Raw genomic sequence first — 19,155 nt, forward strand, 5'->3', positions numbered from 1 at the left:
TCAGTACGTTCCAAAATGAGTATACTTATTTGTCCACACCGATACAAGTCTCTCCTTGTACGGATCCAACCATGAATTAGCTACATACTCTATAGCCGGGAGATAACCAATAAATGTTCTTTTCAAATCCTCCCAATCCTCATTGAACTCCTCTATGGTATTTCTTTCAATAAGAGCCGAAAAACTCGACTGAAATTGCTTCCATTTGGTGATGTCCTTTGGGAACAATTTCTTACAATTGGCCACTATATTCTTGTTCACATGCCACCGACACAGCAAGTGATGACTCGATGGATACACATTGGCCACTGCTTTCATTAAACCCAAATCTCGATCTGTTACAATACAATTAGGCCGAGGACAACTGGTCATGGCCTCCTTCAAACAACGCAACGCCCATTCAAAATTTTCCGTCTTTTCGTGGTCCAAGTAAGCAAAGGCAATTGAGAACGTCTTGTTGGTACAAGTAAAACCCACAATCTCAAGAAATGGGAGTCCGTAACGATTGGTCTTGTACGTGCAATCGATGACGAATACGTACGGATACGACTGTGCCAACTTAATGCATTTCGGGTGGATCCAAAACAAGTCGGTAATCGCATTCAACTCGTTCGATCTATGGTACGAGAGGTATTCATCTTCTTTCAACTTGACAAACAATGATTGCAATTGAGATCTCCCATCCAATTCACTGAAATTTAACTTAGAGATAGTATTGTAAACTGTCTTCATACCAGTTACATTAGACGGGTCCTTTTGCTTCAATGCTCTTAGAATTGCCCTTGGTTTCACCATTGCTTTCTTCATAGTGTGAACAAAGGAAACATCCTCCTTTGATAATCTTCCGGCATAAGAGTGTCCGTACAAGTTTTCGAATAAGTTGTGGTTGTGAATACCACAACTAACATCCAATTTCCACTCAGCCTTTTCATCATCCTTGTGTTCCCTTGTCCCCTTCAATTTAAACGGACAATTGCATTTCTTTGAACCGGTGCTCCTTTTTCCCGGTCTTTGATCATCTTCACCTGGTACCTTCTTGCCAACATAATGGCCCCCACGCTCACAACGAACAATCACATACGGTGTCCTACGTCCTCTATCCCCGTCACTCGAACCCCCAATCATTAACACCATTCCAATTCTTTTACATACTTCACGAACCCATGCCATTAAAGCTTCTTTTGTTGGGAATTTTTCTGACGTGGTAAATGAATGGGTGCAATCGATCTACACAAAAGTGTCGAAAATATAAGACAAGTAAATTTGCAACAGGAACCAAATCGACACTTAAGTGTCGAATTATGATGAAATTTTCGACACTTAAGCGTCGAAATTTTGGGTAATTTTCGACACCTAAGTGTCGAATTATGATGCAATTTTCGACACTTAAGTGTCGAAATTTTGGGTAATTTTCGACACTTAAGTGTCGAAAATTGCATCATAATTCGACACTTGGGCGTCGAAATCTAAGGGTATTTTCGACACATACATGTCGAAAAATAGGTGTATTTTCGACCTGTATGTGTCGAAAATACATGGCGAGCTTTAAAAAAAAAAAATTTCAAAATCGATGTTTTAGCTCAAAAAATACATGAATACATACCTGAATGGGTTCTCCTTGCTCGTAAACTACCATTCTATTGTCATTTGAGGCCATTTTGCAAGTTGTGTAAGGTTTTGATTTCTTTTGTTTTGGGGTTTTTTAGGAGGGTTTTTGGGGAGGGAGAAGAAGGAGGTGGAGGAGGTGAGGGGTTTGGGAGTGAGGAGGGAAATGTTTTTTTTAGGTTTTTGATTATTTGGTTTTTAAGAAAGAAAAATAGTATTTGTAATATTATTTGGTTTTAATTTTCATTAAGGGTATTAAAGTAATTTACAATTAATTATTTAATTTCTATTTTTTTGGTATTCAACTAAGCAAAAGTTAGTATTCAAAATAGTTGTCCCCTATATATATATATATATATATATATATATATTCTGAACCTGTTAACTTATAAGCTGTCTTAATTTCCTGTTAAATCCAGATTATTAATGAGCAATTCAACAAAGCCAAGAATGAGATCCATGTCTTATTTGGCTTATGACAGAGGCTGAAAACCTTGAAAAACAAAAGGTCTAGTTTATACACACATATATATATACATATATATACATACACATGGAAGTCGAAAACGGTGATCGAAAAAAGAAGGTACAAAGTACCGTGCTGAAAAAACTCGAGAGATTTCTATCGTTCGATGGGCAAAAGAAACCTTCATCATCATCCAATAGCATTAGCAGGTTAACCAAGAGCAGATCATGGCACAGCAGCACCACCACTAGAAACAAGACGAAAGAGAAGGCTCCGACCGGGTGCTTCTCGGTCTACGTGGGCCCCGAAAACCAGCGGTTTGTGATCAAGGCTGAATGTGCGAATCACCCTCTATTCCGGAGGCTGCTTGAGGATGCCGAGTCGGAGTACGGTTTCAAAGTCGAAGGGCCTTTGCGTATTCCTTGCGAAGTGGATCTTTTCTGCAGGATATTGGCTGAAATGGATAGTAATATTTATGGTGATCAAGAATCGGATACTTTGGGTTTCGGGTGCAGCTCGTTCGGCCCGATGGTCCGGTAAACGCGGCACTGGTTACGGCCTTCTCACTCCGCCGCACTTGCTCAAGATAAACCACTTTTAAGGCCATATATATACAAACAAGTGTCTTAATATATATATATATATATATATATATATATATATATATATATATATATATATATATATATATATATATATATATATATATATATATATATATATATATATATATATATATATATATATATATATATGCAATCAATTAATCATGATCGATGTGAATAAGAGAAAGATTAAAGTATTTGGCTTACCGAGTTGTATTTCATTCATGTGGTTTTTATGCAGGAAAATTACAATTTGAATAGAGTTTGACAGACGTGAAACCCTCACATGAACACAGAGAAATGGGAGGAAAGTTATAACGGAATCGGACAAGAATTATATACGCTTAACATATCATATATGTATATGTGATGAATGTATGTTCTAAGAAATCTTAGTTCTTATGTTTTTGGATTGCAGTTATCTCTTATTTTTTGTTTTTCTTTTCTTGATCATTTTACTTTTAGAGGAGTGACTTTGTTTTTGTTATAGGTTTACACTAGCTGTTGGCGTATAATCTTTTGTGTTATAACTTGGAGTCGGCAACAATTGTCCAAGTACTGGAGGTCCTGTGGCAAATATAAGAAATTTATTAAAGGGTGTTCGAAATTTAATTAGAAAAAATATATAAAAGAGGAAGCACTGTAAGCTTATGGGGGGTTTGGGGGCGGCACCCAAAATTAGTTTTTTGACACGAAAACACGTAAAATAACACTAAATGTTTTTTTTAAGATATAATTAATTTACATGATCGTTTGAATGAGATGATTCACTTCTGACCTACCCGATAATGACATTTGGTTTATCGATAACAATCATGTCCAAGGGTGTGCAAGTGCACACCCTTGCTCCAAACTGGCTCTGCTAGTGGGTATGGGTGGATCAGACTAAAATTGAATGTCGCGGACGCTTGTGTGTGCTGAATGCACTGTAAAATTAAGATTTGCATCTTTACTGTGTAACGTACTAATTGGTTTTAAAACAACTGATAGCGCCTCAGACGCATATTATATATGTATATGTATTCACATGTGCCTCGGGGTTGATAATCTGCATGAATTCTTCTCTTCTACAAATAGTTAAAAGGAAAGAAAATCACCGGATCAAGCATCTGTTTTTAGGTGTATGTTCGATTGCCATTAATTGCATACACAATTTTGCAATACTAAATGTTAGTTTATTTGGACCGAAAGTAACTCGGACCGTAAACAAAATACGGCAATTAAATGTTATTATCTAATAAAATTAGGTTTTTGTTCGATTACATTGGTCACATTAATTCGGATTGTATTGATTCAATATTGGCCAATTAGTTATTAGTTAGTTAGTAAGATGTTCGATTCCATATATTAGATTTATATATGGTGCTAACTTTGATTTTTCATCCACTTCTATTATTTAACGTTAATCAAATCATATTTTGTACCGTTTAGAGGAGTAAGATTATATTTTTTTTTTCCAGCATAACCTACAAAATTAATCGCAAGGGAATGACAACTAATAACTTTTTTTTATTGCAGGTATGATCGAGTTAATTTGGATCTTGTCTGTTAGAATCCGAGAGGATTCTAATTTTGGATTTTCAGCACGTGTGTGAAAAACGTGTATAAAGCTAGGGAAATTTCCTTAGTTCTTTAAACTCTTATTTTGTCATAAATTTATTTAATTGCCTAAGTGTTTTGTTAACAAGGAATTTTCTTGAGAAAGACTTTCCTTTGTTACACAACTCATTTTCCTTACGTGAGATTACAACTAACCTAATGGGCTCTTATCTTTTGTAGGGCTCTTCTATTCAACTAAGGAATTATAAATATAGGAGCATCATCGTGTTTGGAGGCCGTCCCTTTTGTGTGAGAGAAAAGTTATTTTCTGCTCTTTACGTTGTTGCTCCTGGTAGCTGATCTTATTCGAGAAGAAAAGTATATTCAAAGATTTGCTTCTTTCACGTGAAAAGAAGATCGGTTCTTCGGGAGGAGAACTCAGAAGATCTCGGGAGGAGGTCGATCCGCCGACTAAGGGACTCAGCGTTGAAGGAATTTCAACCGTGCGGAACTAGGGACGTGGTGCAAAGTGAAGATTGATAATTCAGCGTAGTATACAAGAACGGCGTCGACAAAGAGGGAGTCTTTGTATTTCGATTAAGTCCTATTACTGTATTCGTAAAACTAAAAATTAGTAAATTTCATTTGCAGGTCCCCGTGGATGTAGGGTACAATTGTATTCGAACCACTTTAAAATTTGTGTCTTTTTATTACTGTTCCATTAACTGTTGCAACTCTTCGTAAAACAGTAGAACAGTATCTAAAACTGAATCTGGAATTTATCGGACACAAATATATAATTAATTTGCACGAAATAATTCTAACAATTGGCATCAAGAGCCTGTCACTAAATACATCTAGTGAGATTTTGGGAACTGATTACTCTTATTTTGTGCAGATATGAATACTCAACGAGAAGGATCTTCAACTACTCGCCCACCTCTCCTAATCGGCTCCAACTACTCATACTGGAAATAAAAAATGAAGATGTTTATCAAATCCATAGATGAGAGAGCATCGCGCGCCATCATAACTGGTTGGACACCTCCCATGATCAAAGGAAAAGACAAAGTGGAAGTATTCAAACCAGAAGCAGATTGGAGTGATGGAGAGATACTACTCGCAAACTACAACTCAAGGGCCCTAAACGCAATATTTAGTGGTGTTGATGATAATCAATTTAAACTAATAGCGTCATGTGAATCTGCAAAAAGAGCTTGGGAAATCCTTCAAGTCACATACGAAGGAACGTCAACTGTAAGGACATCCAAGTTACAGATGCTGGCCACCAAATTCGAAAATTTGAAGATGAAGGAGAATGAGACGATCAGTGACTTCCATGCTAAACTATGTGATATCTCCAATGAATCATACGCACTCGGTGAACCTTACTCGGAAAGAAAACTAGTGAGAAAAGCGATGCGCTCATTACCTGAAAGATTTGCTTACCGAATTGCTGCCATTGAAGAAGTCAGAGATGTTGACACGCTCAAACTAGACGAACTCATGGGGAAACTTCTAGCACAAGAACTCAATCATGGTGAAAATCATCGTGAAAAGCCTAGAGAAAAGAAGATAGCCTTTCAAGCAGAAACTTCATATGCAACACCCCAAAATTCGTCAACTCAAGAAGATGAGCAGACGGTAGAAGAATCCTTGGCACTACTATCGAAAAACTTTGGGAAATTCTCAAAAATATCGGTAAAAGGGGAAACCTTCCCAACACAGGGAAACCCGTGAACTTTCAAAACTCTAGGAGAAACTCAAATCAAGATAACTCAGATGAGTCAAAACCAAGAAGGATACAATGCCGAGAATGCGAAGGCTTTGGTCACATTCAATCAGAATGCGCAAACACCCTGAACAAAAAGAAAAGAATGTCACTTACTACTGTTTGGAGCGATGAAAAAGAATCTGATGACGACCAAAGAAACAACGATCAAGTCACTAACTTTGTGGCATTCAGCAGCAAAGTTCCTCTGGACAGCTCATAATCAACTGTTGCAACAGACTGTAAAACAGAATCCAGGTATGAAAATGTGTGTTCTGATTATGACAAAAATCTAAACGAAAATTCTTCTTTTGCAGAGGATCCAAACAGCAGCAGTGATGAGGAAGAACCAACCTTGGACGAAGTAAATGAGGTATATGAAAAAATGTACCAAAAATGGCTCGACGTTGTTAAGGTAAATAACTTCCTGGAAAAGGAGAAGCTTGTTCTTATAGAGGAAAACAAGACACTAAAGGTAAGAATCTCTACGATCTTGAGGAGAGGGTCATATCTAGTGATCAAGAGAAAAATGGTTTGCAGGCTAAACTTACTCAAACTCAAGAAGCAATTGCTAAATTGAACATGGGTACAAGTAATCTAGATGAAATCTTAAACAACAATAAGCTAAACTATAATCGTCTAGGCATAGGAGGAAGTCAGCTACCCAAAGTTGATCTAAAGCGAAAGGAAGATCAAAACAGAAAAATCAACTTTGTTAAACAAGCTTCTGTCGCACAAACAAGTGCAACTGTTGAAGCAACGAAGCACCATTCAAAGAAAAGGTTTATTCCCACCTGTTTTTTCTGTCAAAATCCAGGTCACATACGTCCTAGATGTTTCAAATATTTAAAACTTGTGAAAAAACTAGTGGCTCGTTCTCTGTACTCTGCTAGGGCTGGTTACGCTCCTTCACCCTCTCAAAAACCCAAAAATAAAATTGATATTTCCAATAGGCCTCAGCAAAAAAATTGGGTTGAAAAGTCCACGTTTAAATGTTTATCTGCCATTACTTCTTTAAAAGCAAGTACTGCTAATGATTGGTATTTTGACAGTGGATGTTCACGACGTATCACTGGTGTTAAAGAGTTTCTGAAAAACTATCAACAAATCACCGGTGGAGCTGTTACCTTTGGAAACGGGAAAAATGGTGAAGTGATAGGGAAAGGATCGCTAAATCATGAGAATCTGCCAAAGCTGAAGAATGTACTACTTGTAGAAGGACTCACGTCAAATCTGATAAGCATCAGCCAGTTATGTGATCAAGATCTTGAAGTCAGATTCAACAAATTCACATGTCGAGTCTTAGACAAAGACGAGAATTATGTTATTCAAGGAACCCGATCATCTGACAACTGCTATATTCTTGTATCTACTGGTCCACTGGAAGAGGAACCAACAAAGGAATCAGATAACAGCTCTAGTGTCACACCAACAGTTCCAACAGTTGATGTAACCTCTACCATTTCAGAAGAAAGTGACGCTGATTCTGAAACAGGAGATGAAGCTGAAGTCAGCCCTCTCGAATTGGATGACCAAACTCATAAGGAACCCTAAAAAAGAGTCAAGAAGAATCATCCAGTCGATCAAGTCATTGGTCCGGTAGAAGAAGGAATTCAAACCAGAGGTAAACCCAAGGTGGACTACAAGGAAATGGCAAGAACTCCTACGGGAACGAACGACAAACTGTCGCGACAGTTGGATGCAACCTCTGTAGATCCCACACTATATCGAAGCATGATAGGTTTTAGCGATGTTGATTAGGCAGGTGAAGCAGATGATCGAAAAAGCACGACGGGAGGATGTTTCTATTTTGGGAATAATCTCGTCTCCTGGTACAGCAAAAAGCAGAATAGTATCTCACTTTCCACTGCCGAATCAGAATATATCGCCGCAGGTAGTTGTTGTGCTCAACTCTTATGGATGGAACAAATGGTATGTGATTATGGTATTAGTCAAGATTTATTGCATATTTATTGTGACAATATGAGTGCAATTAATATTTCCAAGAATCCAGTACAGCACTCTTGAACTAAGCATATTGAAATTCGTTAACATTTCATTAGAAATCTGGTAGAGGAAGGAACTGTCTCATTAGAGTATGTCACAACGGAAAAACAACTTGCTGACATCTTTACTAAACCCCTAGATGCACAAAGTTCGATTCCTTGCGAAATTCGCTTGGAATCTGTATTGTCTGACCTGTGCAGTTGCATAAACTGTTGCAACAGTCGGTGTCCAGACTTGCAACTTTTAAGATTTTAGGGACACATCACACATACTGCATTTTGTTCATCTAGGTTATGCATTAGACATACTGCATGTGATGAAAACTCTTGTGTATTGGATATTATCTGTACTTTCGAACTTTGTGAGGTAGAACTTCATCAATCCCCAAATGATAGCTACAAAGACTTTAGCTTATTTACTACCCTTCACAGTCTCGTCATGGTTAAACACTCTCATAAGGAAAAGCTGCCTCTCCAAATGAGTGAAAGCTACTCTTGAATTTTTGTTAATACTATATTTAATGTCAATCAATTGGTCTGTGAATAGTTCGAAGCCTTTTTGAGTTGAGTCAGTAAATCACGTGGCCGAAAGCTCGCTACAGGGCTCAATTAGAAAGCCAAAGGGGACTACACATTGCACGACCATTATAAATTTTATATACGGTCAGTGAATAGTTCGAAGCCTTTTTGAGTCGAGCCGGTAAACCACATGACCGAACACTCACTACACGGCTCAATTAGAAAGCCCAGGGGACTACACATTGCACGACCATAATTATCTCGCTATTTTAATTGCTCTGCCCTTCATGAAAAAGCTACCATTGGTAGTGTGTGTATGCTACCTAATAAGAGCGTTTTTGTGCTTGATTTGAGGGTACTAAATTTGTTGTTAGTCTCCTTAGTCTGTCTCTTGGAGCTTGTTTTTTGTTAAAATTGAAGATAAACCCCATGGGTTTGATAGTCCTAATAGTATCCTATTCACTTGTGTTTATTCACTCATATTTTTTTTTCTATCTCACGTTTATTTTGCGTCCTTGTTATTCACCTCTGCATGTTAGGCATTTATTTAAAAAAAAAAAAAAAAAAAAAAAAACCGGGGGTGAGTTCGTAATTTTTGGCGGCAATAGATTTCTTCGGAGTAACCCACTGTTCTGAGCATTTTTTTTCTTCTCGAAGTTTATTTGAAGTGTGTTGGGCTTCATATGCGACGGTTGAGAGTGTGATATATCTGAATTTGGTCTTCATTAATTGAATTTATTGTGAGCATAATAATCATATTTGCAATTTTATCACTATACTCTTCCAAATTGCTAAACTACCCATGAGCAGACCAACAGTCATCCCTGGATAATCACCTCTTCACGTTTTTTTTCTCTCTCCAATTTTTTTCTCTTCTTCCCTACTGCTCTGTTTGCTTCTTCTTCTTCTTTTGCAGCAAACTCCCAAAATTTCAACAAAATCGAAGGGAATCAACAACATCGTCATGGGGAAACGAAAAAACATCGGTGTTTCATCCTCGTCGTCCAAAAGGGGGACTTCTCGACCAGCAACCACGTCTCCGGCGCATCCACCGCCGCCTCGCCGCTCCGGTCGCCAATCTGCCTTCCGGGAGCCATCGGATGCCATGCCTCTCGCATTTTGGGAGCCCCCACTCCTCCTCACGGCCGCCTCCGCTGACAATTTTGGCAATCTGCCAATTGTTTTGGTTCCTAGGGTTTCTCCACCGCCGTCGCCGCCAGTGACGCCGCCGTCACCATTTACCTACTCTCCGACATCAGCCCCACCTTCTCAAGCGTCACCACAGCCGCTTTCACCGGCTGCTCAAGCGTCACCACCACCGTCTGCACAGCCATCGGTTTCCCCACCACCTCCTTCTGGCTCTGCCTCGCCGGATCACAAAGGGAAGGGCACAGCTGTTGATTACGATGACTCTGATACACCGCCACCTCCGGCCCCGCTCCACCGCTCTTGCCGCCGTGCTCCTCCACCGCCCACTCACGGTGCCTCTACCTCACGTGCTCGGGCTGCCGCTGCTTCATCGGACCCTGATCTTGTACTACCCATCTGTGCCGCTGATGCTTTCAGTCACCATTTCTTTCTTCCATCGAACCAATCTCGGTGGTATTTGGTAAGTCAACGCTCCGTCGCCTCCGAGCGTCCTTTGGGGCCCGTTTTTGATGCGTTTGGTATTACTGGTATTCTCCGTGGAATTGGTATTTATGATACAGTCTCTCGAATCGAGCATTTTGAGAGTCAAGCTGTGTACGATTTTTACGCATATTTAGCTCGTGGTGTGTCTGACTGTCGAAGTCCGTTCTATGAACGAGTTTACGTGTTTAAACGTGTATATGAGTTTAATTATGCCCGCATAGCCGAACTGTTTGATCTCCGCACTGTTGGAGTTGTTCCCCCAACTGTTTCTGATGCGGTGGTTATCTCCACTCTTAATGGAGGTCGCACGGGATCATGGCCACTCGACACGACTTCTCTTTCCATGACCTATCGTCTTTTGTTCTCAATTGGAGCAGCGAATTGGTTCCCCACTGCCCATCATGGAATCTTGACTAGACGAAAGGGGCTTCTTCTCTATTTACATCGGTACAGCCACCCCGTTTGACATGGCTCAGTTCCTGTTTGAAAAAATTCTTGACCAAGCCGGATCGAAATCCACTGCGTACTCCCTACCGTTTCCTTCCTTAATCTACCGGCTTCTCTGTCATCAGGGTTATGTCCGCAATCGTCGTAATGCGGTACCATCTCTTCCGCTTCCACTCTCTATTCACTCTAAAATTGTGAATCCTTCCTCTGATTAACCACGCGTGGATGATTTGCCCTGCCGACCGACATCATCTTCCAAGTCTGTCAAATCTCGTCGCAAGGCTTCCCCTCCTACCACCGAGCCCTTGCTCTCGGACTTTATCTCGCATCTCTCGTCTGAATATTAGGATGCGGTAGCTCGTGCAGCAGAACTGAAGAAAAAGCTCGACTATTTTACTACCCTTGCTCACATAGGGGGAGTTCCGACAACTGTTGCGACAGTGCATCAGACAGTTGCTGGAACAGTGCAGGAATGCAGGGGGAGTTCAGACAACTGTTGAGACAATGCGTCATACAGTTGTTGGAATAGTGCAGAAATATTGGACAAATAAGGAGGAATTCATTGTAAAGGGAAGTTGATTCTGCCACTGCATATTTTTTGTTGTTCTTTGCTAAATTGAACAACTGTACACTATCTGTTGAACTGTTTGATAAACTGCTGCAACTGTTTATATTTGCAGATGTTATTTTGAATTTGCTGACCCTTGTTCATGCATGTATCATATATTTAGGGGGAGTAAATGTTCTGACCAATCAATGCCAAAGGGGGCGAGTGTTAGAATCTCGGTGGGTATCTAAGTCCACAACACGAAGTGGAATTCTATGGAGATTTGTATTAATATGAGGAACATATCTTCCTTAGTTATCTCATTAGATAATTTGAGAAGAAATAATTTATCTCTCCACACTAACACATGAACGTGTGTATCCAAAATAGAAGGAATTTCACTTTTTCTAATATTGTGTTTATTGTCATTAATTGGTTTAGATCTTCACAAGAATGAAGTCATTTACAAGAGGAGCTGTCTAAGGATCATTTACAGGGGAGAAACACATGCAGGGGGATTTGACTCCGTTGTGAACCACCTTCCGAAGCCACTACTGTGGGAACAGTTGCTGAAACTGTGGCACTCACTATTGCAGCAGTTGATGCCACTCTTGTTGCGGAAAGAGATGGAGATGATGAGCTGTTCCTTTAATGCTAATAATGATCTTTAGTTTTATTAATTCCGTCTTTCATCTGATTGTTTTATTTTCAGGTTTTTTACTCAGGGGGAGAAAATGATTATAATCAATAAATGACAAAGGGGGAGCTGATGCAGCTGCTGGAACTACTGATCCAACTGTTGCTCCAACTGTTCCAACATTTGATGGTACAACAGCTGAAGTCGATACGAATGATGAAGAGGAGTTGTTCGTTGATGCTGAAGATAGTCTGGATTAGTTTATTTTTATAGTTTTTTTGTGGTTGTCGAATTCATTTTCTGAACAACGGCCTCTAATAGTCTGCTAGGCTTAACTTTTTTCCTGTTTTGTTAACTGCTGTTTTCTTTAACTGTTCTAACAGTCACTCTATTATGCAGTTTAATGTTTTCTCAGGTATTTGATTAAGGGGGAGGACTTGATTGTAATAAATAGATGACAAATGGGGAGATTGTTAGAATCCGAGAGGATTCTAATTTTGGATTTTCAGCACGTGTGTGAAAAACGTGTATAAAGCTAGGGAAGTTTCCTTAGTTCTTTAAACTCTTATTTTGTCATAAATTTATTTAATTGCCTAAGTGTTTTGTTAACAAGGAATTTTCTTGAGAAAGACTTTCCTTTGTTACACAACTCCTTTTCCTTACGTGAGATTACAACTAACTTAATGGGCTCTTATCTTTTGTAGGGCTCTTCTATTCAACTAAGGAATTATAAATATAGGAGCATCATCGTGTTTGGAGGCCGTCCCTTTTGTGTGAGAGAAAAGTTATTTTCTGCTCTTTACGTTGTTGCTCCTGGTAGCTGATCTTATTCGAGAAGAAAAGTATATTCAAAGATTTGCTTCTTTCACGTGAAAAGAAGATCGGTTCTTCGGGAGGAGAACTCAGAAGATCTCGGGAGGAGGTCGATCCGCCGACTAAGGGACTCAGCGTTGAAGGAATTTCAACCGTGCGGAACTAGGGACGTGGTGCAAAGTGAAGATTGATAATTCAGCGTAGTATACAAGAACGGCGTCGACAAAGAGGGAGTCTTTGTATTTCGATTAAGTCCTATTACTGTATTCGTAAAACTAAAAATTAGTAAATTTCATTTGCAGGTCCCCGTGGATGTAGGGTACAATTGTATCCGAACCACTTTAAAATTTGTGTCTTTTTATTACTGTTCCATTAACTGTTGCAACTCTTCGTAAAACAGTAAAACAGTATCTAAAACTGAATCTGGAATTTATCGGACACAAATATATAATTAATTTGCACGAAATAATTCTAACATTGTCAATAGAATATATTATTTAACTAACATCTACTATTTAATCAATTAAAGTCAATAATTGCAAACAAATAACGGATGTATGAGTAGTAGTCGTCCCCTCACCTACGTACCAAAGAATATTTTAGGGTAATAATTTTTTTGGGCGTTTGACTTTTGTTCTTTGGCATGAATTGGGTTTTTCATGCCTGGTTTGGCCTTGGCGAACGCAACTCAACTCACGCCAATTTTAGCGTGAATTACGGAAAATTCGAAAAACAAAAAAAAGAAACGCTGGACATGAAATCAACTACAAAAAGAAAAACACTATATATCCAATCGAAATGCAAGGACGAATATGTAGTAGTTATACATATATAAAATGTGAGTGATGTCGATTAGGGATAGCAATGAGTAAGGATTTGTCGGGTCTTAGACTCGGAACCGACCCGTTTGAGGGGGTCCGGGTAAGTTAAATAGTTTTTGGTCGAATAATGTGATATAATGTGAGTGATGTCGATCTCCATCTTCATGGAATTCTTTAATCATCGATCTGTTAATACGAATAAAATGATGTCATAACTCATACGCACGTATATACATAAACATACATATTTAAATTTGGTTGACAATTTATATCCTATTTAATTATTATCAAGCAAAAGTTGGGATAATATATATATATATATATATATATATATATATATATATATATATATATATATATATATATATATATATATATATATATATATATATATATATATATATATATATATCAATTTCTGAGCTATTGGTAAATCCAAGCTAGTCATTCAACTATTTATAAAATGTATATATAAATGTATACATTCAACTCAAAATAGTGGATTTTGCTAAGCTTATTTTAAATAGCTGATAAACTCTTTACGTCAGATAAGATGTTTTAAGAGTTGATAAATTATTGCATCTTATTTTTAGAATTATTATTTAGAGTGTTTGGATAATGAGCTTATTTACTATTTTTACTCAATATAAGATCTTAAATAAAAAGGTGGGGGTATAGGTATTTTTTTTTAAAGATCTTAATTTTTCTCTAACAACTTATTCTAAAAAAATTAAGATCTTGTTTTAAAAATTTACCAAACACTTTGGAAGATCTTATAAGCTCTAAAACATCATAAATCTCCTATTCATCTCTTATAAACTTAGCCAAACACCCTCTAAGTGTAATTACAAAATTTCATAAAGTGCATAAAAAAAATAAATTAGGTAAGTTGTATAAATACGCCATTTACAGTTATGTTTACCTTAAATATATATTTAATACTTAACCATGTGATGCACGTGGATCAGTTCGAAGATAAAAATGTGTTAACTAAAAAAACCAAATAAACAATATCGAGAGGTAAATTTCATACGATCGAAAAAAGAATACAAATAAAACGTGTACATAGTATAAACAGACAACGTTGGAAACATCCTTCACACCGAAATGCCACAACCAACTCCACGAGGGGCAATCGAATCAATACATCAGTCTCACACATTAATTTGAATTGTGATATATTATAACACGACACTACTATTGGGGGCGGGGTTATGTTTACTTTAAAAATATGGGTTAATGAAATATAACCCCTCGTTAGGAAAAATATTAGGACTAACCACCTCACATCATTTTTAATGGGTCAAACCCCCTCACAATTAACAATTATTGAACTATCCTCATAATTTCTAATAGCAATGATCCTCCACTATTTTCCATAAAACTGCTTCAACGTCAATATAGTCTCCCCAACTTTCGCTAGTCGGCTATGTTTATGCCAAGAAAATAGCAAAACAAATCTGCAAATATATTGGATCCTTTCCCAGTCGCAACAATGCCCTAGTTTCTTACATTTCTTAAAAACAAAAATTTTTTGAGTGCAATCGTTGAGAAATACAGGTCAGCAACCAGTGGCGAGGCCAGAAAAAATTGTGAGGGGGGGCTTAAACATATCGGGGGTACGGGGGCAGAGCCCCCGAAATTTTTTTTGCTATCAAAGAAATGTAAGATAAAAATTTGATATGAATTGTTTTTCCTCCATTTTCAATATTCTGAAAATAATACCAAAGTGAATCGCAAAAGTTAAATTGCCATAAGAGTCTAAGAAACATTTATATCAACTCGATTATGAAATTTACACAATGGACTTTTAATTAATATTCATTATGAAAATTAAGATGAAAGAAAAGACGTCAAACGTTAATTGATCGCCGGTGTGCGTTTGATCAGTTGCGGGTAGCTATTTAACCGCCATTAGTACAACTATACAATAAAACAAAGTTTTTTTTCCTTTTTCAAAGAACGAGAACGAAGTTGGAAAATAGAAAATATAGACAAGTCAGACATGAAGGGGGCTTTGAGAACTGAGGGGACTTTAAATAAATTGGCTTAAATAGAGTAAAAGTAACCGAATAAAATAATATAATTGATTAGGCTAAAAAATTAAAAAAAATACATATTATATATATATATATATATATATATATATATATATATATATATATATATATATATATATATATATATATATAGTAGAGAAAAATTTTGAAGTGAGGGGGGGCTTGAGTCCACCCTAGCCCTTGAGTGGACTCGCCCCTGTCAGCAACAATGGTGAAAGGTAGCAAGAAGAAGACAGGTAATTTCTTATACACCCATCGCTCCCCTCGACATCTATTAACCTAATCTATGTACATTTACCACATAATTTCTGTTTTTGACACCCTTCTCAGCGACTCCGAAAGACAAATCAAAGTCTCCTACATCAACGGTATGCAACAGTACGCAACGACCATATGCGACGGTTCAAAATTCTTCCATGGTTGATTACTCAAAAATGAAGTTTGTAAACAAGCTTGTTTTTTAGATCTACAGATCTATGGTCGCACTATTTGTTGAATCATAAATATGTATTTCCTATGAAATTTGTTTTATCAAGAGTCCACAACAAAGAGGAGATCATTGTTGTCGAAAAACATAAAATATTGTAGTAATCTACACTCAGAGTCAACTATAAAATCGGATAGTTCACTATATTTTTTCCAAAGTCAACTATAAAAAATTATATAGTCAACTATAATTTTTACGATGCCAACTATAAAAAAATTGGTAGTTAAACATATTGTTGCCAGAGTCAACTACAAAAATTAGATAGTCAACTATAATTGTTCCGATGTCAACTATAAAAAAATTGGTAGTCATCTATAATTTCTTCATTAATTCACTATATTATTTTTCAATTTAAGATATTGTGGTGTTATAAAATTGAATACGCATGATAAAAATCTCATCTCCGGTGAAAACATGAATTTCATAGAGTAGAAAATAGATTGATTTCAACGACAAAAAAATGAGATATAGAAGAAAAGATAAAATAGTGAGAAGAAATAGAGAAAAATAAACAGAAAAAATGAAACAGAAACAGACGAGAACAGAGGAAATGAGGGAAGAGAAAGGAGAGAGAGAGAGAGAGAGAGAGAGAGAGAGAGAGAGAGAGAGAGAGAGAGAGAGAGAGAGAGAGAGAGAGAGAGAGAGAGAGAGAGGAGATGAGAGAGGGAGAGAAGGAATAACACAAAAAGATACGAGAAGAGAAGAAAATATGGAAGAGAGAGAAAAGAGGAGAGAGGAGAGAGAAGAAAAATAATAAAAGAACAACACTCAAAAGGACGGTTGAGAAGAGAGGGGGGAGAGAGAGAAAGAGTAGGGAAACAAATGACAAAATTGGAATAATAAACACGTGAGGAGGGTCTCACAATTCCTAATGTTAATTTTTAGATTTCTTTACAAATGATAAATGTTAAAATGGGCCTAGACTCTATTATTTTATGTATTGAGGGGGTTATCCCTCATTTTCCCTTAAAAATATACGTCTCCGAAAAGATGCTATTTGTAGACTATAAATAAATAAGGAGTATACTTGCGGTTTAAAAATATAAGTTCAATGTTTTTTTCAATTTAAGATAATCAAAGGATAGTTTGTTTTTTTAATAACTAGCATTTTCTTCCCGTGCGATGCACGGGATATTATTTCAAAAGTGAAAAAAAAAACAATCAATTTAATACATAATAAGAAAATATCGCACACTATCATAGTAAAATTTAATAATGTAGTATCATTCATATTTTATATAACATTGATTTTTTTAAATCTTACGTATTAAGATTTGTAATCCAAATATATAGATTAAGATTTAAAAAATCGTATATTATCTTTATCTCTTAAGATTTGAGATATATTGTTGAAAAATCGGAGATTGATAATTGTTAAAATTATAGTTAAAAATTAGTAGAGAAAAAATATTAAAAATAAATAATTACATAAAAACTATTAGAGTTTTTTAGGGTTGCCCAGCGTTTCTTTCTTTTATATATAAGATGATTTTAAAATAATATTTATGAGATAAAAAAATTGATAAAAATCGAAAATAATATTCAAGAGACAAAAATCTGATAAAAATCGAAAATAATATTTAGGAGATAAAAATCTGATAAAACTGTTAAAAAATATTTAAATAATATTTAGGAGATATAAATTTGATAAAATTCTAAAATAATATTTAAAATAATATTTAGGACATAAAAATTTGATACAAATCAAAAATAGTATTTAAAATAATATTTAGGAGATAAAATTTTGATAAAATTTGAAAATAATATATAGGAGATAAAAATCTGCTAAAAATAAAAAAAAATATTTAAATTATATTTAGGAGATATAAATTTGATAAAATTCGAAAATAATATTAAGGAGATAAAATTTTGATAAAAATCGAAAATAATATTTTGAAGATAAAAATTTGATAAACATCAAAAATAATATATAGGAGATAAAAATATGATAAAAATCAAAAATAATATTTAGGAGATATAAATTTGATAAAATTCGAAAATAACATTTAAATTAATATTTAAAATAATATTTAAGAGATGAAAATTTGATAAAAATCAAAAATAATAAAAAAGAAATACAAAAGTGACATTAGAGTTTGTTAGGGTTGCCCTAATGTTTCTTTCTTTCATATATAAGATAAATGATGTATTAATTAAGAAAATTGAAGTACTATTCAAGTCCAGGGAGCTGATATCATGATTCATGAGGAATGGATATCTGTTCTAGCTAGCCCAATTATATCTTCAACCCCCAATACATAAACAATGTGTTGACTTAAATGAATAAAAATTACAAGTAAATATTAAGTACTCGTTTGGTTGGGAAGATTAGTCATGATTAACTACATAATTGAATTTTATTTGATGTTTGGTATCATCAATAACTTGTCAGGGTCGACCTGTGTTATCATTTGTCTTATCTTATCTTTTAGCCATGTTTTTTATTGGATCATCGAAGGTCCAATAATATAATTGAGTTTCAGTAAATTATTTAATTTTATATTGGAAACCAAACGAGGCTTAAATCAACACAAAAGCATGAGATTTATTCTTGAAATGATATTTGCCTTTTCAAAATTGAGATGGAACGATACATTGAATCATCGAACGATCTATAATATCGAAGCAGTAAAATAAATCTATACAAAACTAAAAATCTTCCTCTTCAACATAGGCATGCCACTTGCTTGAAATCTAGCCTCCCCCGCCTTCTTCGACCCATACCCAGTGATAAATATCGGATAGGTCTTCTGCTGCTACGTGTCCCTTCCCCCCATATGAATGGAAAATATTTTAAAAGTATATATTTTTGTTTTTCTTTTCAAAATTCCCGAAGTTTGAATGAAAATTCAATTGTAAAAGCAATCAGAATTGCAATTTGAATCGATTTTTCACTTAAGAAATTTCCCGAAAGTAATTTTTGATCCGGTATGTTCGATTTTCCACCTCTAAGTTCAAGAGACAATGATTTCTCTATTCCAAAAATAAGATAAATAAACTAAGAGAATATTCGCTACGTATAAGGCTAGAACGGGTAATTTACTTTACATGTGTATTAAATGGTGAAGGTTTAACATAATATCTTAAAATTGAGATTTAATGTAGTGGGAATGCTATTAGTCTCTACTGCTCTTTTGGTTGAATGACTTGGATAGATAGGTAAAGATGTAATATGTAATATTGTGATTAAAATGTTGATG

General features: G+C 35.8%; 2 protein-coding genes across 2 annotated transcripts; one reads left to right on the top strand and one right to left on the bottom strand.

Moving 5' to 3' along the window:
- LOC148771009 (protein FAR1-RELATED SEQUENCE 5-like) lies at window positions 1-1,938 on the bottom strand. Its single transcript, XM_088817445.1, has 2 exons — window positions 1,604-1,938; window positions 1-1,227 (listed from the first exon to the last, which is right to left on the bottom strand). The coding sequence occupies exons 1-2, from the start codon at window positions 1,655-1,657 to the stop codon at window positions 1-3; spliced, it is 1,281 nt and encodes a 426-aa protein (XP_088673571.1). The 5' UTR covers window positions 1,658-1,938.
- A 220-nt stretch (window positions 1,939-2,158) lies between these two features.
- On the top strand, window positions 2,159-2,611 carry LOC105951630 (auxin-responsive protein SAUR72). Its single transcript, XM_012975080.2, has one exon. It carries the CDS (start codon window positions 2,159-2,161, stop codon window positions 2,609-2,611), a length of 453 nt encoding a protein of 150 aa, XP_012830534.2.
- The last annotated feature ends 16,544 nt before the right edge of the window (window positions 2,612-19,155 follow it).

The sequence above is a fragment of the Erythranthe guttata genome, chromosome 4 (genome assembly GCF_056151865.1).
Source record: "Erythranthe guttata isolate IM_541 chromosome 4, IM_541, whole genome shotgun sequence".
NCBI classification, from domain to species: Eukaryota; Viridiplantae; Streptophyta; class Magnoliopsida; order Lamiales; family Phrymaceae; genus Erythranthe; species Erythranthe guttata.